This window comes from Octopus bimaculoides, chromosome 19 (assembly GCF_046866305.1).
Source record: "Octopus bimaculoides isolate indiv1 chromosome 19, ASM4686630v1, whole genome shotgun sequence".
In the NCBI taxonomy this organism is placed as follows: domain Eukaryota; kingdom Metazoa; phylum Mollusca; class Cephalopoda; order Octopoda; family Octopodidae; genus Octopus; species Octopus bimaculoides.
The window spans coordinates 42,301,450-42,314,421 of record NC_142946.1 but is presented as its reverse complement, the minus strand read 5'-3'; the positions used below and the strand labels follow the sequence as shown (position 1 = coordinate 42,314,421).

At 39.5% G+C, this 12,972-nt stretch overlaps 1 protein-coding gene across 2 annotated transcripts in view; it reads left to right on the top strand.

Moving 5' to 3' along the window:
• The first annotated feature begins 6,547 nt into the window (after window positions 1-6,547).
• Window positions 6,548-12,972, top strand: part of LOC149131845 (filamin-B-like) — an 86,976-nt gene continuing 80,551 nt past the window's right edge. For both annotated transcript variants that reach the window (XM_089337520.1, XM_089337519.1), the window contains exon 1: window positions 6,548-9,026. In XM_089337520.1, the coding sequence (XP_089193646.1) occupies window positions 8,687-9,026 (340 nt within the window). In that variant the 5' untranslated portion in view covers window positions 6,548-8,686. The remainder of the gene's footprint in view (window positions 9,027-12,972) is intronic.

The window sequence follows — 12,972 nt, the reverse complement described above, 5'->3', positions numbered from 1 at the left end:
TTCACACTGACACACACACACACACACACAAAGACATTTATACAAACACATTCACACTGACACACACACACACACACAAAGACATTTATACAAACACATTCACACTGACACACACACACACACACACAAAGACATTTATACAAACACATTCACACTGACACACACACACACACACACACAAAGACATTTATACAAACACATTCACACTGACACACACACACACACACACAAAGACATTTATACAAACACATTCACACTGACACACACACACACACACACAAAGACATTTATACAAACACATTCACACTGACACACACACACACACACACAAAGACATTTATACAAACACATTCACACTGACACACACACACACACAAAGACATTTATACAAACACATTCACACTGACACACACACACACACACACACACAAAGACATTTATACAAACACATTAACACTGACGCATACACACACACACACACTGACGGATTATAGATATCTACGAAAAGGGAAAACAGACAAATAGACACATATAAGAATATGTGTATGATTCAGTTATACACACACACACACACAGAGTATTTGTATGTGTCTGTGTGTGTGTGTGAAATTAGTGTTTATAAATGTGTGTGTGTGTGTGTGTGTGTGTGAAATTAGTGTTTATATGTGTGTTTGTGTGTGTTTTTACGTCCCCGCAATCTAGCGGTTTGGCAAAAATTGGCAAAAAGCGACCGATAGAATAAGTACTTACAAAGAATAAGTCCTGGAGTCGATCCGTTTGACTAAAGGCGGTGCTCAAGCATGGCCGCAATCAAATGACTGAAACGAGTCAAAGAATAAAAGAATATATAAATGCGCGCGCGCGAGTGTGTGTGTGTGTGTGTGTGTGTGAATACATACGTATATGGAGAGAGAGAGAGAGAGAGAGAGAAGAAGAAGAATGTGAAACAGTTCGACATATTTTTGCTTCACAAGCCACCGTCACGTATTTCTTTCTGTCGGATTATGTCACAGAACCGGTTCTTCAACATTAAGCTTCGACCTCTGACTGAATAAATCTGCAATTACGGCAACATTCACACTGCTTATAACGATACATAGACAGACAGACAGACACACACACACACACACACACACACACACACACACACACCCAAGAAGCTGGATAGATAGAGAGACAGACGGACAGAAGGACAGCTAGACAGACAGATAAACAGACAACAAGAGAGAGAGATAAACAGACAGCTAGACAAACAGACAGACAGACGGACGGACTGACGGATTGATGGACGGACGGACAAGAGTAAGTGCCAGGCAGCTACTAGAATGAATACTATCAACAGTTCCGTCTTCCGAAACATGTGGCAATCTTCATTTCTCACTTCTAGCAAGGATATCAACCAAAGTAAACATCGTATGTTCATATCTTCTACTCTTCGAGAATTTATGCTGCTCCATTTCAAAGTAATTCTCGGCTGATCTTTGAAACGCGTCTCTGGTCTTCTCTAGTCAGGCGTCGACCATATCGTTGACCATATTGTAAAAAGTCAGAACTATTAGAATGGATTCAATGTTGCTGATATTGGTCTGGCAGTGGACTTCTGTGTTCGTAATCCTACTTCGTCAGGGTAACCGAAAAAGTCTTCCTAGAAGTCTTGGCAATCGACACATTAAAAACCTGAAGATTTTTTGACTTCCAGATTTTTAATAGGTCAGCAGTGTGTGGTCCACGCCTCTCATTAACGCACATACATTTATTTCATCAATATTTATTGTATCGATTTAGCGTTTAACGATGTGGTAATAATTGAGATCATAAATAATGTGGACATATTTTTATAATGTTTATTTGCCAATTTAGGTGTGGTTGTTTCCTTCGTCTCTCTTGCGTCGGCCTCACACGATGGGGGCTCGAATGCGCTCTCAACGTGGCGGTGCAGCAGCTGCCTCTTTTCAGTTGCGCGGCAGCAGCCATCTACTACACCCTCAGATGTGGCTCGGAGGGGACGGGCTTCGTTAGATCCCTCTTAAGATTCCGAAAGTGATCCGAGTGCCCGTAGCCGACGACCTTGTATCCTCAAATGAAAAATCCCTGGACTCCGGTGGACCTAGTGATTAGGAACGACTGTTTTACTTTGCTCTGCTCGCCCTTGGTCTCTCAGATTTAAAACCGAACAGGTAGAGGAGTAAATGTCAGGATAAGCAAATAAGGCAAGTCAACACCTCAAATATAAAATTTTCTCCTGAAAACAGAAGCTGGTATTATCCGATGATAGAATCAATTTACATTCATTATTCTGGACCACCAAGCCCCGCCCCCCAGAAACAGCTGTTGGACTCGTAAAACTTTTATTCAACGCCTTTTAATTGCTGATATCATTTATATACTGTGCAAGTCGGACCTTTTTATATGTAAAGATATGCACATTGTTTTGTATTAAATGCATTTAATATTTTTTGTATATCGACTTACCTAACTCGCTTGTGCTTACATATACACACACATATACACACACATATACACACACATATATACATTACACACATATACGCATACACACTCACGGGATCGTGTTGATTAGATACCGAAGTATGTTTGCGCATACCAGAGTATCTGTGGGCACACCGCTAGCGTTCCACTTCTCACCTCATCCATATCTCTCCCCCTTTCTTTCTTTCTCTCGTTTCAGAACAACTACTTCCTAAATTTCTTTTACTATCTTCCGCTATTTTCATATGTGCTATATATATATATATATATATATATATACATTCTTTCACTTGTTTCGGTCATTTATCTGCGGCCATGCTGGAGCACCGCCTTTAGTCGAACAAATAGACCCCAGGATTTATTCTTTATAAGCATAGTACCTGTTCTATCGGTGTCTTTTGCCGAGCCGCTAAGTTACGGGTACGCAAACAAACCAACAACGGTTGTCAAGCGATGGTGGTGGGAGAAATACAGACACACAAACATACACACATTATATATATATATATATATATATATATATATATATATATATATATATATACACGACGGGCTTCTTTCAGTTTCCGTCAGCCAAATCCACTCACAAGGCTTATATATATATATATATATACACACCCCAGTGGGGCCCGTGGATATTCCATGGAATGGAAATAATTAAGTTGACCTATTTGAGAAAGAAAGGATAACTTGCATTTTTAAAGCCTTCATAATTTAGCTTTCTTTAAATATTCTTGACGTTCTTCCACGTTCATTTCCTCACATCTCCCTCTTTTTATTATATTTTCTCGCTATTCTTCTCTGAGCCATGCTCTACATCTGCACCATCCTTTCTCGGGCAGCTTACAACCGTATTTCTTGTGAATCCAGTGCTTAGGCTAAATCAACCTTTATAAACAAATATCATTTTTTTTTTAAGCGAGCAGACGATAAATAATTGAACTTATATGCATGTTTTAAGCGATAATCGCTATAAAAAAAATTTGTTCAATAAAAAAACAACACACCACCGCCACCGCTCTCTCTCTCTCTCTCTCTCTCTCTCTCTCTCAGAATAAATGCCTCCCTTCTCCATCTCTCTCTATCTTTCCATCAGCACACTTTTTAACCACGTAATAAGTATTCCTTCCCCACCCCACCGCATGTCTTTGACACTCCTCTCTCCCTCTTTTTCTCTCGTCTTTTTCTCTCGTTCTTCGCCCACCCTTCAGCTGACCACATGACCATTTGGCCGAAGTATATTAATATTAATCACCTTTCACAACTCCTCTTCTTTCTTCACTCCACCTCTCTAAATAACCGATGTATAACGGGCGAACGAACAGAGCATCGAGAATAACCATCCGAAATTGCAAGGATAATCTGGATCTCGACTGAAGAAAGAAAACTCCGAATGACCTGTCCTTGTTTCCTTGTATCGTCTATCTGGATGTTTTGTCCCCTCCTTGTATCACCTAACTGTCTGGATGCTTTGTGTTCTTGTCCCTCCTATTCTGTATTATATATATATATATATATATATATATATATATATATATATATATATATATCGTGGGCATCGGTACCATTTTCCTCTTTCTCCGTTCTTCCATTCTCCGAACTTTCCATCTTTCCGACGAAGGGCTACGCCCGAAACGTCATACACGCTTTCTTTCCTTTCCTGAGCGTCCAATAACACTATCCATATCACGTCCTCACTTTGTTGTTTTTTTGTTATTGTTTTGTTATTGTTTTTTTTGAACTTATATATATCTATATATATATCTATCTATATATCTATATCTATATCTATCTATATATCTATATCTATATCTATCTATATATCTATATATATATATATATATATATATATATATATATATATATATATATATACGCACATACATAGAGAGATAGATAGGTACATATATACGTGTGCGTGTACGTACATCGAGCTGGCAGAATGGTGAGCACGTTGGGCAAAATGCTTATCTGCGTTTCGTCCGTCTTCGTGTTCTGAGTTCAAATTCCGCCGAGGTCGACTTCAGTTCTAGTAAAGCGCCGAAAGGGTTTAGTCTACCAAATCGACCCTGTACATTTTTGATTTTCAAGTTTGGGACGTATTCTAATGGTCTCATTTGCCGAACCATCAAGTCACGGGAACGTAAACAAACTAGCATCGATTGCCAAGCGGGGGCGGGTGACAAACAGAATAACGCACACACTAAGACGTGTGTGTATATATGTGCGAGTGTGTGTGTACATTCACAACGGGCTTCCATACAGTTTCTGCCTAGCAAAGAATTGGTCAGTTTAGGACTACAGAAGACAATTACCCAAAGTGGCACCACACACACACACACACACACTGCCTTACTATGTGGTCGCTCGATCTCCTTGAAATAGCAACAAAATTCTCCCTCAAATCCACTCTGCACAGACATATTGAATAATTTTCATATGTGTGTGTATTACCTCCATATAAAAAAAAAGCTGTGATGGTCACGGTTGGAATTCCATAAGCCATCCATATATCAGTTCTATGAGAGTTGACCTGAAGTTAAACTTCAACAGAGACAATCAAACACATCAACAGTTTTAAAACTTTCCTCTTCCTCCCCCTCTTTCTAACTTTCCCCCCACCCATCTCTCTCTCTCTCTCTCTCTCTTTTCATGATGCTTTTCACCTTCTTTTTCATAATCACCTTACAATCTCTTTTTCTTTGTGTAGGTATCTCTCTCTCCCTTTCTCTCTCTCTCTCTCTCCCTTTCTCTCTTCTCACTCCTCTTACTCCCCCTTTTCTTCCCCCTCGTTTATTTCACTATTTTATTTTACTCTTTTACTTGTTTCAGTCATTTGACTGCGGCCATGCTAGAGCACCGCCTTTACTCGAGCAAATCGACCCCAGGACTTATTCTTTGTAAGCACAGTACTTATTCTATCGATCGCTTTTTTTTTGCCGAACCGCTAAGTTACGGGGACGTAAACACACCAGCATCGGTTGTCAAGTGATGGTGGAGGGACAAACACAGACACACAAACACACATACATATATACACACATATATATATATATATACATATATACGACGGGCTTCTTTCAGTTTCAGTCTACCAAATCCACTCACAAGGCTTTGGTCGGCCCGAGGCTATAGTAGAAGACACTTGCCCAAGGTGCCACGCAGTGGGACTGAACCCGGCACCATGTGGTTGGTAAGCAGCTACTTACCACACAGCCACTCCCTCCCCCTTCTATGTCTTCCTGCCACTCCCTCTCCCACTATTCCTCCTCATTCGTTTATTACAATATTTATAAATATACATTCACATACATTCGCGCACTCGCACACAACTTCGCTTACTTAGATATATGTAAACACATTCTAATTTAAATATGAATACACACACACACACACACACACACACACACACACCTCAATATAAACAACACTAAGTACACACGCAAATCAATTGTTGAAATATACACAAACACACACAGATACGCTTTTCTGTGCGAGTCTATTTTGACAAACACGAGAGAAAGAAACAAATACTGAACAAAAAAGGAAAGAAAGAAAAGAAAATATTGTAGAAAGAAACGAAGAGAGGAGGAAGTAAAGAAAAAAAAAGAAAAGCAGGCGGTGGGGGTAGCTTAGATGAGACGTGAGACAAGGTGAGAGAGAGATCATACCTGAACAGCAAGGTAAATGGGAGCGAGATGGAAGCCATGTGAGAAGAAAGATTATAGCTGGACAGGTGAGAGAGAGAGAGAGAGAGAGAGAGAGAGAGAGAGAGAGAGAGAGATTGACAGATAGAGAGTGAGATAGATAGATAGATAGATAGATAGATAGATAGATAGCGATAGACAAGGAGAAAGAGATAGATAGATTGACAGATAGATAGATAGATAGATAGGTAAGAAAGAGAGGGAGAGAGCCATAATACCTTAACAACCAGTTCGAGGGAGAGAAAGAGGTTGGGGTGTAAACCAGGTGAAATGACAGAGTCTAGCTGGACAGGTGAGTGAGTGAGAGAGAGAGAGAAAGAGATGAGAAGAAAGGAGAAATAGGCAGATTTATAGATAGATAATGAGAAAGAAAGAGACACCATACCTGAACAGCCAGGTGAAAAAAGAGAGAGACAGGCAGACAGATAGAAAGACAGGACGAATCGTGAGAAGGCCAAGCTGATAAGAAATCTCAGAAATGATATAGGAAAGATAAGGGAAAAGAATTAAAGAAAAAAGAAAGAAAATATGGTCAGAGGCATTGCTTTTGTAATTCTTCTAAGGTACACAAACACACACACTTACATAAGTATGTCCTCGTGCACAAATGGAAGAGAACATTACGGTGAAACTAGAAAAGCGGTTAAATTTCTAAAGTTTACAGATAAATGAGAGAAGATTTTAAAAAACAATATCGTCGGCAATAAACAACAAGAAACAATGAAATAATTTAACAAAAAACTATATAAATTAATAAAGGACTGAACCAGTGCGTGTGTTTATTACCGGCATAATGCCTCTCCCAAGGTTTAATTGAATTTTTAAAAGGCTATAAGAAAACTGTAACTTTAAGCATGACAACACTAACGAAATATGTATGGCCATAACATGAGACAGGAATACAAACAGTGAAAAGTCTTTCGCCGGTAATATATATGTGTGCGTGTGTGTGTGTGTGTGTGTGTGTGTATGTGTGTGTGTGTGTGCAATTTGCATGCGTGTACCAGAGTGTTGTTTGATTTCCACGCTCCGAAAACAAACAAAAAAATGACGGAAAAGGATTTGTAACTCCACTTTGTATCGAAACTACGACAGCAGCGGTAACACTAGCTACCAAAGCAAGAATAAACGGCAGCAACATCAGCAAAAAAAAAAAAATGCAATTATTAACCATAAAGACAACTGCAACAGCGAAACCATTATGAGCAACAGTTTGAAAACTTGTAGGACAACAACAAAGAATAATAATAATTTAAAAAATGATAATAATAAAAAGAACTGGCTGAAACAACGAAAAGTACAAAAGATTAGCAACAGGCTGTAAACAATCTTACGGATCTCGGATTATATTTTAACTAAGGGAGATAAAAGTGGGGAGAAGTGAGAAAGGTTAAAATGGGAGCAAAAAGTGAGTTTTGTCTCTTCCATATTGTCTCTCATCTCTTTCTTTTTTTTCTTTCGTTCTTGCTTTAATACCTTCTCTCTTTTCTTCTCACTTACGGAGCTGAGAATGATCTGCAAAACAAAAAGATAAGCCCTTTCCATTTCGGAGCTTAATCAACTGATTGCAAACCCCTACTAATTTTTTGTTTATAGTGTGGGTGATCGTTCGTTTTCATTCACATTGTAAATAACCTTTGAAAAGAAAAAAACACACAGACACACAAATACATGGGCGTCGTAACATTCCGTTTCTCTTCCGCCAAACGTTGACACCTGGTGCTTGTCTCGTTACTATTTGATACAAAAAAAAAGGTAACTTTATTTATAAATATATAATTTAAATAAGAAAAGGAAGAAAAGGAAAAGCTATTTCAATACCTAACGAGAGCGAATGAGAGACCTGCTGTTGAACTTAACACTCTCACTTCCACCCGTACTCTCACACTTCTCCTCACGCTCACCTTCAGCCTCTCACTTCGACTCATCCTCTCTTTCACCCCTCTTACTTCCTCTTATGCTCTCCTTCACCCTCTCACTCACACTCCCCCTCAAATCAGCTGAGTTCGCAACACTCGATACTAGTTATTTTGATTCTTGTTTAAACTAAATAGACCGCTTAAAACTTCTTTACTCCACAGTATTGGTCTTCTCGGGAGTGGCATGAACATTACGACATCCTATCTTTCCTATTCTACTTCTTTCTTCCTCCCCACCATTCATTTCTTGTAACGTCTAAAATAATGTTCTAAAAACAGAGGAAAACAAGCCCATTTAAACAGGATTAAGTTGTAAACACCTACAAAATATTTCAAGTTTTTTCTGGTTTTAGTTTTTTTTCGCTGTTTAGCGAGAATTTTTCCATTTATTTATCAACCATATTGTTGTAAAGTTTACTTTCTTAAATTCTTCCGGAGTAAAGAAAATAATTTCAAACAAGTCCTCAAACGCGACTGCTCCCTTTTCTTGTGTCTATGTAGAAAATTATTAATAATATTATTATTATTGTATAAAAGAAAAAAAAACACAACAGTAATAACAGCAACAAAATGGCCGAATCCAGCATTGGTCAAAATGTGCGGACGTTGGAAGGCCATGCGGCTATGTCTATGAAACGTACCGGACCGGACGACTTACGATGGATCGAAATACAAAACACAACGTTCAAAAATTGGGTGAATGAACAGTTGCCGGACGAAAGTGCAGTCTCCGATTTGGAAACGGGATTAGCCAATGGAATCAAACTTATTGCTCTTGTGGAAGCCTTACAATCGAAACCTATTGGACGAAAAATCTGTAAGAATCCTCTTAACCAACATCAATACCTGGAAAACTTATCTATAGCATTGGATGCCATTCGGAAAGACAAAGTTAAACTTGTTAACATCGGTAAGCAAATAATATTTTTGTTCCGTTTGTGGTTTTGGGGCTTTCGTGTTTTAACTGTTGGTGCTATGTATTCTTTGATAACGTTTTGACTCAGTTCTTTGCAACTTAGCTTCGTAGGTTCGATCTACGAGTCTACGAAATTAAGTCGCATGGAGCCAAATCTAACTGTTATTTAATGATAAATGTAACTCGTATCAAATGTGTCGAATGCCACATTCTTTCGTTTGTCCACTCGACTATATAGAAGTATCAAATTCTATTTTAGATGTGCTTTTATTCTTGACTTCTACACAACTGGTCAGCGGCATAGTTCCTATTTATACTGCCTGATCTTGCGTTCATTCCCCTAACCACGAAAAACAGAAGGGAAAGCATCCGACTTCTTTCTCTTTTGGGGGGTATCCAAATGGATTTTTCGCCCAATATTCTACACGCTATATTTTATAGCTTTATCTACTTCGGGTTCCACCGTTAAAATTAATGTACATCACATATAATTATGTAAAATTCTGTTCCTCCCCACCTGAATGTGGGTGGGGTTCTTTTGTACTGTCATTTGGAGCAGAAAGCTGCAATCCGCCAAAATCTCAAACAAATTTAATTTCTAAACAATACGAACCAAATTAGTCGAGCAAATCTGGTTCTTATTCTATCGGTAACTTTCACCAAACCGCTACGTTACTTGGACGTAAAAAAACCAACACTGGTTATCAAATGGCGTGGGGATAAAAACAAACACGCATATATTCAGTTTTCGTCTACCAAATCCACTCACAAGGTTCTGGTCGGCTCGAGGTTATAGTAGAACACACTTGCCCAAGGTATCACGCAGTTGAACTGAACCCAGAACCATGTAGTTTGGAAACAAACTTGTTACCACACAGCCATACCAGTAGATACAATAGTAATTTCTTTATTGCTCACAAGGGGCTAAACATAGAGGGGGCAAACAAGGACAGACGAACGGATTAAGTCGATTGCATCGACCCCAGTGCGTAACTGGTACTTAATTTATCGACCCCGAAAGGATGAAAGGCAAAGTCGACCTCGGCGGAATTTGAACTCAGAACGTAACGGCAGACGAAATACCGCTAAGCATTTCGCCCGGCGTGCTAACGATTCTACCAGGTCGCCGCCCTCCAGTAGATACGATAACATCACAGCATCGGGTAACACAAAACTCATTGAATGTTTTTAAAGATGTCATTGACATCTCACGTAAACTTACTGCTGTGCATACACACATTGTTGCCCTCACACACACACTTACACACCACTACTTCTCACCAGAAATGATTACGGAATTCTGCTTCTTGTAAAACGGTTTGCTTTAAGAATAAAAATAGCGGCGGACCCCAATTCTCTGGTGGGAAACCCATAGTTAATATTCAATCGGCGCTAACCCTCACTCCAAATATCTAGCGTTTGTGCTTAAATACGAAATTATTACTACTATTGAATATTTACGTTCGGAGTTCAAATTCCGCTGTGGTCGACTTTGCCTTTCATCCTTTCCGGGGTCGATAAATTAAGTACCAGTGAAACACTGGGGTCGATGCAACCGACTAGCCCCCCTCCCCCATAATTCCAGGCCTTGTACCTATTGTAGAAAGTATTATTATTATTATTATTATTATTATTATTATTATTGGAGCAGCGAGCTGGCCGAATGGTTAGCACGCTGGGCGAAATGCTTAGAGGTATTTCGTCTGCCGTTACGTTCTGAGTTCAAATTCCGCTGAGGTTGACTTTGCCTTTCATTTTTTCTGATACGTTGAAATAAGTACCAGTTACGTTCATTTTATTTTCTTTATTTTTATTCTTTAGATTTTTTTTTTTTTTTTTTTTGTTTCCTCTTCAGGATTTCTCTGTTTTGAAAGTCCCTCGCAGACATTTAAAATCTCAAACTAAATATCGATTGCATCTGCTTCAGTTACATGGGAGAACCGACATGGAGTGGGGACATTGCATCGCCTTCTCACACTTCAAAGAGAAAAAGGAATGTCCCCCAAAACTAACTGAACGAAAACAAAGCAGAATTGTTTCTTCTTTGAAACACTGATATAAGTACTTACCCTGGATTTGAACTCCGACATTACATTTGAGTCTGTACACAAATAAACATAGGTATTACCTAACTAAGCCAATTAAAAGAGACCTCTAGAGCAGCGATTTTTAAACATTTTGCCGCGACCCACTGAAGGGTCGGGACCAGGGGCGTGCTGCCTAGGTAGGCAAGGTAGGTAGTGCCTTCCCTGAATAAAATAGATCGATAGTAATATTTTCCTTTTATGGCAAAATATGCCCCTAATTCAATAAAATTATGAAGGTTACTCTGATTACTATGCATAAAATGCAATATATCTCTTCAAGGTTGTGCCCCAGTATGGCCGCAATCCATTGACTGAAACGAGTAAAAGATAAAAAGCAGACGGTGTCTATTTACTCAAATGGGTTTCAAAGAGGTAAGGTGTGTGGCCTGGTGGTTAATGTATTGCATTTGCGATCGTAAGGTAGTAGTTTCGATTCTCGGACTAGGCGGGGTTGTGTTGTGTTGTTAAGCAAAACAAAACACTTTCTTTCGCATTGTTTCAGTCCATCCAACTGTAAATGAGTTCCAGCAACAGTTGGAGAGTTAACTTTGTGGTGGACTTGCATCCCGTTCGGGGTGGAGGGTGGAATGTTGTATTCTCAGTCATTTATACGCCACAGAAACTGGATTAAACGCCGGCTTTATGAGCCCTTCGACTCGTGACAGATACGATTTAAATGTTCTTGGTCCCTTTGTGGTGTTAGTGGGTTGTGAGAGTGCTAAGATTGATGGTTAGGTGAGGACGCGGCGCAGTATACAAAATATGGGCGTGGCAAAAGCTTCAGTGAGCTGAATTTACAGACCTGGAGAGTAAAAAGATTTTGAAAAGTATGGAGTGCAAGATCTGATGTGTTAGAGTTCAAGTGCAGAAGTTTAGCAGAATCGCTAGATCGTTTGCATATTGTTTACAGCGCTTTCTGCATTGTTAGAAACTTTCTTGTTTTCCCTTTTCTTTTTCTTCTTCGGTACTACAATGCTTCAAGCGAACTACAACGCTGTTACGCAATCTGCTATCTTTAAAAAGGAAAGCTATTCGTAAACTAGGACTGCATATAATCCTAGCTATTCACAAGAGGTTGAGCGGTCGTATACGGAGCATCTTTGATTATAAGGTTTCTCAGTAATTCACCAGAGTTACCATCAATCAATCAGCATTGGACAATCTATACGAAGAGATAGGATGGTTGTGGTTGGAAACAGAAAAGGGAAATTTAGAAAACTTTTAAAAATGAAGAAAGTTTTACAAAAATTAACTTTATAATTCGGGCACAAAAGCCCATCATCAGAAAGGAGTAAACTTGGAAATGTCCAGATATACCGATTCCATTGCCTTACTGCTAGGAGCTGAGGGAAATTTTGCTGCCATGTTTAGCAGGTCGAGAGATTGCATGGCATAAGTTGCTTCGTTAGCTCGTAGTGAGCCGATAGTAGTAGTTTAGCTGGTATGTCTGGCGACTGATTGAGATCACACTTCGCAAAAATGTTTGTAAACAAACTGCCAAAACCATAGTGGCACTTGAGATGTGTGTGTGTGTGTGTGTGTGTGTGTGTGTGCGCGTGTGCGTGTGCGTGTGCGTGTGCGCGTGCGTGTGCGCGCGTGCGTGCGCGCGCATGCTTCGGAGTGTCGGGTTGTAAGCGTGCAGTCATGCTTCAGAGAGCGGGAGAGAGGTGTATGATGAGTTAACGGTGTGGTTATGCAGCGACCGATTTCATTTAAATTTCTTAGAACCGAAAACTGTGCCTTGGTATTCTTTCATGCCGCGTATCAAGCAACGTGTTGTGTGGAAGACAACGCATATGAGAGGTCAAAGGTCAACCGTCTCAACTAGAAAGCGAGAGAAATTTATAACGTAA